At 40.2% G+C, this 12,473-nt stretch overlaps 1 protein-coding gene across 2 annotated transcripts in view; it reads left to right on the top strand.

Annotated features, from left to right (window-relative positions):
* Positions 1-9,976: 9,976 nt before the first annotated feature.
* Positions 9,977-12,473, top strand: part of LOC119787133 (neuropilin-1a-like) — a 106,842-nt gene continuing 104,345 nt past the window's right edge. Inside the window, exons 1-2 of one of the 2 annotated variants that reach the window (XM_038290776.1) lie at positions 9,977-10,577; positions 11,913-12,087. In XM_038290776.1, the coding sequence (XP_038146704.1) occupies positions 10,490-10,577; positions 11,913-12,087 (263 nt within the window). In that variant the 5' untranslated portion in view covers positions 9,977-10,489. The remainder of the gene's footprint in view (positions 10,578-11,912; positions 12,088-12,473) is intronic. The other variant, XM_038290777.1, reaches the window with a different exon arrangement.

The following is a 12,473-nucleotide window of genomic DNA, read 5'->3' as shown; positions in this document are numbered from 1 at the left end:
CTCAAAGATGACTCTGCACATTTAGAGTATGTTTGGCTCAACCTGCTGCTGTGAAGCAGGATTCTCCACCATGAACAGAATCAAAAATAATTATCCATCCAGGCTCAAAATGAGCTCCTTGATATGTGCTTGAGAATGGCTTTGTCTCCATTCAAACCCAGGTTTAAAACCTTGCAGGGCAGCCTCATTAAGACAGAAAAAAGAAAAAAAAAAACTGTCCGTTTAGGTGTTTTATAAAATATGTGAATCAGGAAATTGTCTATATAGAAAAACTGTACGATTGTTGTTCTCTACTTCAAAAAACACTTTAGATTTTAAAATGAGAAAATTTCTATTTTTCTTTTATATTTCTTTGTTTAAATATTCAATGTCTGACATGGATGCATAAAAACCTCATTTTATTTCAGTGTTAAATTCTGTTTAAAGTAACAAATTATAATTAAAAATGTCTCCAGGCCTTTTCTGGTTGATGATTTTCTTTTTTCTCTCTGATTTTTAATTGGTGACCCCTGCACTATAGGATTCCACCACTAAAATCACAGCATCACAGTGGCAGTGCTGCATTCCTACTGCTAGCTTTCATGTTATATCTTTGAATTAAATACAATTATGTGAAATCAGTGGCTTGAAAATTAATCAAGGATCCTGCAAAATGCCTGTTAAATGCTTCCAGCGAATTCCCTTTTTGGTGCTAAAATGTATCTTTTATCTGCTGCTTTCTGTATTTTTTCAGATATTTTTTCAGATAAGAAAACATATTTTCTTTTTGGAGTTTGCTGCTAAGAAGGAGTCTAAATATACAATTAGAATATTTGTTTCGCGTATGATCTGTCCCTGCTATTAATTATAGGAACCAGAACGATTCAGAGATCATAAGTGGCTTAATCAGACATTATTCATCTAAAATAATCACATGCTGTATGGACAGTTTGCCAGAGAAGGAATCGAGTCCAAAGACCCTCAGTGGAAAACAGTGGAGAATATAATTTAAAATAGTATTTTAAAGTAAAGGGGGCTGCTGGCTCATTCCTGGCGGCCTCTCCGCTGGCCCCGGCCGGCCGGGGCTTTGCTGGGGCTCCTGTCTGGGGCTCCTGTCTGGGGGCCGGGCGCCCTTGGGGCCTCGGATCCCTGGGGCCCGGGACTGGATCCACTTCGGGATGGGGCTGGGTGTTGTTCGGGGATTTTCGGTGTCAGTGCCGGTGCCTTCGCTACGATGCCGGTTCCTGGGCGGTGTTTTTTCCTATGCCGGTTCTGTGGTATCGGTTCGGGGGGGAGGGGAGCTGCGCGGCATGGTGGGGTGCGAGTCTTGGGTCCTGTTTTGGGCTCCGGTTTTTCCGCTCGCATTTCTCCTCTTGCATATTTATTTTAATTGTAATTAATAATTTATTAATTCATTTATTTATTTACTTATTTTTTCTTTTTTTTTTCTTTTTGTTCCTCGGTGGGGGGGAGCGGTTGCGGGCGGGTCGGTGTCTGGTGTCCACTGTCGCATTGTGGGGGCTCCCTTTTTTTTTTTTTGGGGGGGTTTGGCATGTCTGTTTTCTCGGGGGGCGGGCGCGCCGCTGGTTTGTGGGGGTACGGGCGGCTCCGGCGGGGGTGGTGTTGGGGGGCCGGTGTGGGCAGGCTGGCTGCGCTGATTGGGTATTTGGGTAGGTTTTCCCTCTTGGAGGCATGGCGGAGCTGCTTGGGGGGCCGGGGCGGCGGAGCTGCTCTGGCCGCGTGTCGGGGCCTGGTGCGGGCGGCGGAGGGGGGGCGCGGCGGACGTGGCAGTGCTGCTTTGGCTTCGTCCGGTAGGGGAGCGGCGTGGTTCGCTCCGCTCTGGCTTTGTGCTGCCCCTTGGGCTGCTGGGGGGGGGGGTGGTGCAGTTTTGCGCCGGGCGGCTTTTCTGCTCTTGGGTTGATTCTGTGCGCGGTGCGTTTCGTTGCGCGCTGTTGGCGTCAGTCTAGGTGGGGTGGGGCTGTGCTTTTGGCCCAGGGGGGCGTTTTGGGGGGGTCCCGCGGCGCTCGCGGCCGGTTCGCGGCGGATGCGCATGGGCCGCGGCCGCCTGTGTGTTTTTCCTGGGTGGTGCGGTCGCGGTGGGTGTTGCGGCCGGTAGCCGGGGCTTGGTGCCGGGGGGCGGGGCGCTTTTTGGTGCTCTGTGGGGCTGGGGCGGTTCGGTCGGTGCCGTGGGGGGGCCGGTGTTCGGTGCCCGGCCCTACTTCAGGGTGGCCGGCTGCCGGCGGGGCCCGCGGACTCGTCACAGCGGCTCCCCGGGGCGCCGGCATGGCGGTGGCTGGGGGGCTTCTTCGTGGCTGTCTCTACTCCTCCCTTGTTGGGGGTCTGATTTCCGGGGCTGGCCCCTCCTTGGTGCCTTCGCTTCCGGGGTCCCTTTGGGCGCCTGGGGGGTGTGCCTCTCCGGCTCTCCACAACCACTATTGAGCATTTTTTCTATGGATAAGCTTTACATGCACAAGTTCACCCTCACAAACAACTACAGGTGCTAGGCTTCAGGTACAGTACTTAGAGATTCACTTCCAAACAGAAACCCCACATTCATATCTTCAGGTAACACAGAGTACATGTCAGACTTAATAATATTACTTTAGAGATAGTTTCAAGGTGTTGCTATATTGTATATCTCGTACCATGTCTTTTGGTTGTGCTGTTCTTTTTTCATCTCGTTACAGGTGATGAAGCAGACTGAAAATGTCATTGCCTCCTTTCTATCTCCTCTTTCTTTCATCTTTTGTCTTTTTTTTCTTTTTCTTTTTCCTTTTTCTTCTTCTGTTTTTCTGCTCTACTTACATTGCAGTGTCCATATGAACTGTAAAACTCCCTGCATAATTATAATAAAGCAATTTATATACATGAAACAAGTGGAGCAGTATGGCAATTGCCATACCGCTACACTTGTGAAAGTAAAATCTGTTGGGCTCCTTTTGGCATCAAGACAATTATTCTTATTGCCACCTTGCCAGACAGGACACTGTAAAAAAAAATAATAATAATAAAAAAAATAAATAAATAAATAAATAAAGTAAATAAGAAATCTGCCATTGCAAATAAAAAAAGTATTTAAAGCAGAGTAAGGATCGAAAAAATGCATTCTTGCATGCTTCATTTAGAGCAATCTTAAAAGTAAAGGACCGAGCAAATCAAATAAAAAGGCTGAATTTATATAAGTGATATATTTCAATTGTGTGTTTTTTATCATTTTCGAGAGAAACTTAATTTCATGTTTTCAAAATGTGATTCATAATTATAACATTTTACATAAATCATTCCTCATATAAATAAATAAATAAGCGGCTATGTGTCATTGAGATTCAGGAATTTTAAAGATAGATCTTGATATTAATACACATTCTTTGTGTCATGTTTTAACGTATCTCACAATTCCTAAAAATACAAAAATGGACTAAAAAAGGAAAATTTTTATGCCTACTCTCCTTTCAATATATATTGTCAAAAGGTTATAATATGATTGAAATTATAAATATAAAACTTATCTTACATTCTTAAAGTAAAGGTTTTTCCTTTTTATCTATTTTCAGTAATAAATACTTTGAACCAGTGTTGGCTCCATGTTTTCATAGTTCTGTATTTGTAGTGACAGTTTGTTTTTCTTGTGCTGATGATGTTAAACTTTAATAGACCAGCTTCTAGCCTGAAGGTAAACCACTGTTCGTCTGCTTCTTTTTTCTTTTATTTTGTAACTGTTCAGAGCACAGGGCTGAAAATGCTAGAGCTTGTCCTATTTTTTTTTTGTTTGTGTTGTTATTTTGTCCTACAATTTGAATCAGAACATAGCTTGCTAGTTTTATTTTACATTTCTTGAGAAGTATAAATCCTCTGAAAGGCTGACCTTAATCTGAGCAATTCTTGCAGAGATTAACAGGCAGACTGCAGCCCACCATAAGAACAGGAGTCAGAATTCTAGGAAAAGTAAACTGCTGTTGTTTGCAAATCACTAAAACACTTGAAGGTTCAAGAGTCCAAATGAATTGCTCCTAATCAGAACTGAGTGGTGCACAATTTATAAAATCTAAGAAGAGTTTGATCTTAAGTTAGATCTTAACTTTGATGGGAGGATGCACTAAAGAAGTAAGTGTTTGTTAATTAGAGATGTCTGCATGAAGGAGCTACAGTCTTTTGTTTACAGTATCATGCAGGGGTCTGCAGAGAGGATTTTAGACAAACCAAGGTTGTGAATAAACAACACAATTGTTACATGTTTTCATTACAATCATTTTCATTTAGAAAAGCCTTTAAGCTCATTTGATGGATTACCTGATTTTCAGTAATCTGATGAAAAATATCATACAATAAGAACTGCATGAGCAAGTCTTTGCATTTATGACACCAAATGGATGTATTTAGTTTATGAAGAAAGAGCATGTGAAATTTAGAAAGTCTAAGTATAAGTAAATGAGTAGATCAAGGGTGTAACTTTGTGATAAAAGTCTGTGGGGACACTCTAAGGGTGGGGGCTGATGGACCTACAGTTACTCGACCTGAACGCTTTCATTAGGTTTTTGTATTTTCCACAAATGAGCTCAAACATATATTTATTGAATGCTTTTCCTATTGTTGATAACCATAACACACTGCATTTATGTTTATAGATGTTAGAGAGATGCCTTTTGGTGCATTACATATATAGGGCCCAAAAACATTAATGTATGAAAAAAGTAATGAATAACAACCGATTCCAATGCCAAAATCGATATATCATGCATCCCTAGAAGTACAATTTCAATTCCATCAATCCAGAAAAATCTGGATATGCTGCATTTTAAATATTTATTAAATGTTGCATATCCCAGTAAATCTGTTTCTCCTTTAAATCTGCAGCTCTCCCTACTTCTCTCTGTGCTCTGTTTAAAAAGATTAATGAACCTATTTACTAATATAATGATGCCAGAAACAAATCTGTTTCTGTTTACAATCAGAAAACTTTTGTTCATTTTAACTTGTAACTAAGAACTAACTGTTTTCTCAATATTCTTGCATCATAAAACTAACTTGTATAAACGTACAATCTGTTGCCCTTTTAAGCTGAAAAACTCCGTATGTCTAACGAACTGATTTTTCGGCGCCCTGATCTAAATTTTTTTAACCAACCCGTCTCGTAACTTTTACTTAAACATCAAAGTAGCTGCTGGTTAATATTCACCGAGTGCTGCTGTGCTTCTCTCCTCCTGCCATGTAGCTACTTTGTAGGCAGTGAAATGCGAACGCAAATCAGGTGTCTCAAAGCGACAGATCTCATGATGTTACACAGATAGGCGAGACACGGGAGCAGCGTGAGAGAGAAAAAAAAAACACTCAAAACACTCTGATAGCTACACCCAACCTCTGTTACCTTTGGCTAAAGTAAAAGAGTGGAAAAGGGAAGAAAAAGCAGAGATTATTGGTGGGGGCATGTCCACACCAGAGAAAGATACGCCTGTGGAGTGCCTTTACATTTATAGGTCCCACCAGGAACGTAACTTACATTACATACTAAATAGAGCCTAGGCAGAAGTTCAACTGAAGAAACGATTACTATTCATCTCGGTCACAGGCCAATCAGCATCTATTGTTCGTCTTAAAAGGGATTCCAATATCTCATAAAAGGTGCCTAAAGTGCAGGCAGCGGTTATGCTATGTCAGACTTCTATTCAGATTATCAGATTTAACTATCCTCCATCCCCTCCTCCATCATGGTAGCTAAAGCTTCATCAGAGTGTCATTGCTCTCTGACTCTTACTGCGTTCCCTGTCTGATGTCCACCGGTCCGGCAGAAGACTATCATGTTGAGCCTTTTTCCTCTCCACTGTCACTTCACGCTTGCTCATCATGGAGAGCTTTACTAAACCTGTTTTATTCAAGCTGGACTTCCATCTTCCAGGTCCCAGAGTGATGCTCTAGTATCAGCTCACGTAGCCCACCAGTTTTCTTCATACAGCTAAAGCGGACTGTCTCGCCAACCTCATCCTCTCCACTCCACCATCACGCTTTAGGCCTTGGGGGAAACATACCTGTTATTTACTCTACCCTGTTTATGCATTTCAAAGGAAAATTCTGTGATAATGTTTCCTCCTGAAGTCTGAGAGCCAAAGACTTAAAGTCGTAGGGAAATCATATTTAAATGTCAAATTATATAAATGTATATAAATGTACTCTTCATCAGACAATATTTTCCCAAATTTTAGAACATTTCTGCTTTTAAAACAAATCCTGTCTTAAAATCTGTGGGGTTTTTTCATTATTTTATGCAGGCCAGTTAGTTATACGTCAGCCTGAACACCTAGATCCGGCCAATCATATCAACGGTCATCTGTCGATCAAATGTTTTCGGTCATAGCATCTTGATTCATATGTCGCAGCTAATATAGGCAACGGCTGAAATAAAAAACATTTACTTTCCCATTGAGTGTTCACAGGGATGGACGTCTGTGTCTTCAGCAGGCGTAGAGCTAACAGAACTGGCAGCGTTGCGAGGCAAGGGCTCAAACATGTACGGCTGGAAGCCTTCTACATCAAACCAAGTTTGACGCCCTGGCGTCCTCTTCCACAACATCTTCGTCCCCGCTTTCCTCCTCTAAATAGAAAATGTATGACGGAGGAGACTCATCCACGACCTCTGACACTAAACTCTCCTCCTCTTGCATGTTTCCTAACATTGATAAACCTAACAGCTGTCCATAGCGTTCCTTGACAGTGTCGTTTTTAAGTCACTAATTTAGTGCTACCTTATCACAATGTAATTTCCCATTGGGAACCTACTACAGTAGCACTAACTTGGTAACTGGTTAGCAAGATGCTTCGAAGAAACCGGCCATAATCAAACTTGTTTGTGAACCTTCCACCACAACAATCCAGCCCCCTTGATAATCGTCCAATCACTTTATTGACTTGTGTAAAATCAGGCACAACTCGGGAGAATTCGGAAATACATCCGTTGGAACAACCGCTTCCCTGCGACTTTAAATAACTGTATCGATAAAACTCTTCTAATTATGTTTTCTTTCCGTGTAAGTGTTTCAGATTGAACTGCCAGTATTAAAGCAATGTTGATGGCAACAGCACCAAATTTGTTTACAAATATATAAAAAGCACAGGCAAATTACATTAGTGTGTCATCCTTTATAGGACACAAATTGCTGAATTTTTTAGCTTCTTTAGCAGCAAGATGTATGGAGGGGGAGGGGGTTTGGGCCTAATCTTTGCTTGTATGTAAACCAAAAGGGTGGATTTTATTTAGTGATGATTTTATTTTAGTTTACTTATTTCCCTTCCTTCCTTAATGGAAATAAATACATCAAACATGTACAAACTTTTAGAAATATTCCCTATCACAGCTACCTCTTTCCTGGCCTTTTTTGTGTTTTTTTTTTGCCACAACTTCAGCCAGATTTTGTGAGTCAGGGGTTCACATCACCGAACCTCCCCCAGTTTTCTTTTAGATAAAAAAAAGGCTACATGAAGCAAAAAATGTCTCCCAATTTTATTAAGATTGTATACATACAACCTGATTAAAGGCTATTTGCTTTAAGAACAAGATTAATGAGGTTTTTTACTGCAACCTTTTAACTTGGTATAACAGCACAATGTGCTGTTATACGAATACTAATCTATAAATACCAAAATAAAAGAAAAATGTAAAGATTCAGCTATCATAATTACAGTCTATGTTTAGGTTAATAAAAAAAATACACGTGTTAAAAAACAGCCTTTAAAAGCTCTGGCCTGGGTAATGGAGGATCATACCCCCTACAGCTACCTTTGCTTTAGTGCTCATATGCAGTAGGCTACAGCTGTTTTAGTTTGTGCTATAGTGGTTTTACTTTATATTTAAAAATCTAAAATCATTTTTTTATTGATATGTCATCTTATAAAATAAATGTCCTGGCTGTTGTCCTGCTAACTTATATTTTCCCTGAGAATGATCCAAATTATTTGATAACGCAGATTAATCAATGAGTAATATGAAAATAAACACAAATGCTTTCCAGAGATTTTTTCTATTTTTATGTACAATATAATGAAAAAATTAAGACCCATTATTTTCCCTTTGATCTACCATATATGTTTTGCTATTCAGACGTAGAATCCTATTGGCTGAAACAATGTGAGAAATAAAATTAAGGGGTTGTGAATATATTTGTAATTTTCTGCAAAAGAGACCTTCAGGGCGAAAGCAGATAGGCCCCAGAACCTCGCGGTCAATCTACACTGTTCCAACAGGAAAATGAACGAGCAAAACATCCATATTTTCGAAATTAAGACTAACTATACTTTCCTACAGCTTTTGCTAACCAATAGACGCATATATTTAAACATCTGTAATTTCTAGATAAAAGGTATAGTGGATAAACTTTTTGAGTTTTGGACAAAAATCAATCAGTATTGTCATTACTTACCTACTTGTATCAATAAATATTCTTAATAATATTAATATTTACAAGCACTAATACCTACATAAATTGATTATTTACTAAGTTTTTATTAAATTGTTATTTATCGTTGATTTCACTGAAGACTCCTAGATGACTTGCAGAGACACAGTATTTTCCCATATAACACAAAATCTAGTTCTGAAAAGAGCATGAATTCTGTATTTATCATCTTTAATGTTTGTATATTTATGATCATAATTAACCACAAAAAAATAAAATGTTTTGAATATTCCACTTGAGAGTATTATTGTTGCCACCATCTGTATTAGAGGGGAAAAATGGTAGGGATGGCCCCCCATCTAGCTCCGCCCCTGCTGAGAAGGTCCCCAAAAAAGTTTTTAAAAAAACAATAGACTGGATATTGTTTCCAAGTTTGAAGACGTTTCGCTTCTGGGTTGCGATGAGATGATAGCGGACATCGCAACCCCAACCCCTTTACAGGGGACCAGAAGAACTCGCCAATTCAGCCAGGCCAACAATTCCCTTCAATGACCCCCCTTTCAGAGACATAGACAGGTACGGGACATTGCAGGCTAACAAAAGAAGCCAAACGACCCCCATCTCTGAGGGGTGGACCCATTCATCCATTTCAATTTTCTAAGGCTTTGTTGGGCTACTGTATAAGAGCCTCAAACTCAACGCTATTTCTGACATTTTGAATTGAAAAAACTTCTTGGATGAGAAGCTAAATGTCTTCACACTTGAAACAAAGTCCAGTGGATTGTTTTTTTAACTTTTTTTTGGAATGATTATGACCTGGATGACTGAGAATCTTCACACTGCTCCCAGCAGTGGGCGCCACCCAATGGCCGCCCACTGCTCCCCAGGGGGATGGGTCAAAAGCAGAGTGAAGTTCCCCATTGACAAACATTAAAGGGAATTTTATTTTTATTTATAATAAGGCTTCTTTCATATAAAACTGAAATTAAACATACTTTTTAAATAAAAAACTAAATTCTGTTGAAACCTATTTAATCTAAATGTCTTGTTTTATTAGTTGTAAGTGGAAAAAAAAATAAAATAGGGGAAATAATGTGTAATTATTCAATAGATTTTATTGCGGTTCACTTGTTGAATTCAGATACTAAAATAAATCATATTTTCAACATTGTTCCTGTATGGATTTATGGGAGTTGTTACTATGTAAACTATATGATTTGCATGAGATTTCAATTATTATTAATTCAAATGTTTGTTAAATTCTGACTAATATGTATAGTGATCTTACCTCATGTTACTGCATGAGATTAACTTTTACATCTGCATTTACAAAGCTACAGTACGTATAGGGAAAAAAACAAGATATGGTCATGGGGAAATATTGCACTTTTTATTTTTTATAAATTTCTAAAGCTGTTTTAGAAAATTTTGACTGAATCGTTTTCTTATCTGATTATCGTGACAACAGGCGCGTCTAAGTCGTCTGGCTCCATCTTTGTGGCTGACACTGTCCAGATTTTATTGTGTCACGGAGCCGCATGCCATCATGGGTTTGCGTGAACCTCCTCCTCCTCCAGCCCCTCACGCACGCACGCACGCGTCAGGAGCGCACAGGGCGCAGCGGTGTCAGTCCGCTCCAGCTCTCCTCTGAATCGGTCGCTTGTTGCTGGTTGCGCTCAGCAGCGGATCTACTGGAGGGCGTCCATTCCGCCGTTTCTGTCTCCTTTATCCTGACAGTTCAGCTCGGAGCAGCAGAGACTCAGAGCAGGAACAGCTCCGGGTTTTTCCCGACTGAACAGTGATTTTTTTCTTCCTCTTTTATTATTTATCTCCCTTTTTGGAGTGTTGATTTCCTGCTGGGTTTAATAATAACATAACAGAGAACCGGGAGTATTGAGGTGCCCCTTTTTACCTGATTTGTCTTATTTTGGTTCTTGTTTTTAAGCCTTTGGATTATTTTCTTCTCGGAGATGCCAAGTTGTTCCCTGTGAATCGCAGGATGCTGGGGACTCTACAACCACCAGATCTCTTACTCTAAGAGAATTGCTGTTATTTCCCCTTTTTCCTCTCTGGACGTTTCACCTCTTTTTATTTTTTTATTTTTTTTTTGTGTGTTTATATTATCTATGTGGTGCCACATATTAAGGATGCGTTGTGGATTTCTATTGTTCCTTTTCAGCCAAATAATCTTGGTGTCTCCGTTTACTCAGACTGGTAGGTTGACATTACAGCATTATTGACCCGGTTTCTGCATGCTTTTATCACTATTGTCGGCTCTCACCTGGCTGCAGGGGGGGTATTTATTCAGGGCTGGAGCTGTTTGATCATTTTTATGTTCATAAATTAAAAAAAGATGCAGCAAAAGTGATTATTCCAAGTATATATTAGAATTTGGGAATATAATCCCCAACTGCTAAGGATTTCAAAATGCACAACAGGTCCAAGTATGCATACATATTTTATCTCTATGAGAAGATTTAAACATATTAGTCTTTTTGGTCCATCAAAGACGCATTTTTTGGAGGGTATTGCGCGCGTTTCCACTGAAGCATGATCTCCAGCAACATGCAATTTCATAAACCATCCAGAGAGAAAATTAAATGTAATAAAGAAGCATGTTTTCCTGCACGGTGAGACACGTCACCTTGAAGATTGGATGCGGATGCGTCTCAGCCACACTTTCACACATTTTTTACATTTTTTTTTTACTAAAGTTCGAGCATATTTAATACCTCCGTTCAGTGGCACTTCTTGGAAGAAAGGCGCATTGAGGAACCCCTCCTGCGCCCCTTTCACTTGCATGCCAATGATATATTCAGTCTGTTAGATGGAGTCCCTGCAGGAGAGGATCCTCACAGATGGCTGCATCCAAGGTGCTAAAGGTGAAAAAGACTTGGAAGCACAGTTAATGGCAAATGAGAGACGGAGGAGGCAGGCATTAGAGATGCATTGCAATAAACCATCATATTGCATGATTTCCAAATGTTCCCCACTAAGAAGACTTTATTTAGCCCTTCAGAACTGGAGTAAATATATAACAAGTCAGTAATCAGTGGAAAATAACTGAAGGTATGATTTAAGATATAAGTCGTTTTTCTCAGGAAAATCTATCTGCTTTTCTGCATCCAATTTGGTCCAGCTTTCATCACTCCCAGTGTTTTAGATTTTTAATTGAATATAGTTAATTCATCTCACTTAAAAAGTGTAAATTAGCCCATTAATTAATTGTAACTTATAATTAGTAACCTGAATTGGTTACTTTACTGTTATGATTCATGTTGTGACATAATTTGCTTAATGAGGAAGGCACTCACTATATTGACTGGCCATACAAAGATGCAACAGAGACCTCCAGCCGCCCTCTAACAGAATGGCACCTTGGGTTGAGAGCCCTATCACCAGTAACAAAAAAAACCAACTACTTTCTGTAAAGATTAATCACTGAACAATCAACAAGGGTTCATTTTAAGGTGTCTCAGGTCAAATAATATGATGGATTGCATTTTTTCTCCTTTTTTGAATCACTTTCTGTCTCACTTTGTGGTGCAGATATGTGCGGAGGAAGCATAAAGATCACTAATGCGGATTACCTGACCTCCCCGGGTTACCCCACCTCGTACCCGCCCTCCCAGCAGTGCGTATGGGTTATAACCGCCCCTGAAGATGGTCAGAAAATCCTTATCAACTTCAACCCGCATTTTGATCTGGAGGACAGAGACTGCAAGTAAGACTCCCGCGCTCTCCTTCCAGTACCCATGCTCTCTCCATCCCCAAACCCTCCCTCCCTTTTGCTCCTCTCCCTCTCCCCTAAAGCCTGCCTGGATACAGAGGCAAACTCTGCCCTCTGTTGGTGAAGGGGTATGATCTGTGGTAGGTGGGATGTGGCAGAGAGAAGGTAATGTCAGAGGAAATGGAGTTTGATGGTCTTTGTAATTCATACTTGATAAGGGAAGAAGGTTCAGTTATGGCTTTTTGTCTCCCACAGTGAACTCAAAGGAAAGCTGCGTGCAGCAGCTTTGATTGATGGAGTTCGACCTCCTCAGTGCAGCAATAGCAAGCATGTTTTTATCTGCAAGAGGATTTTGTGTTTGAGGATGTTGATTCATACAG

This window comes from Cyprinodon tularosa, unplaced genomic scaffold, assembly GCF_016077235.1.
Source record: "Cyprinodon tularosa strain WSP-4 unplaced genomic scaffold, ASM1607723v1 ctg289, whole genome shotgun sequence".
In the NCBI taxonomy this organism is placed as follows: Eukaryota; Metazoa; Chordata; class Actinopteri; order Cyprinodontiformes; family Cyprinodontidae; genus Cyprinodon; species Cyprinodon tularosa.
This window is presented reverse-complemented; position numbering and strand designations above follow the sequence as displayed.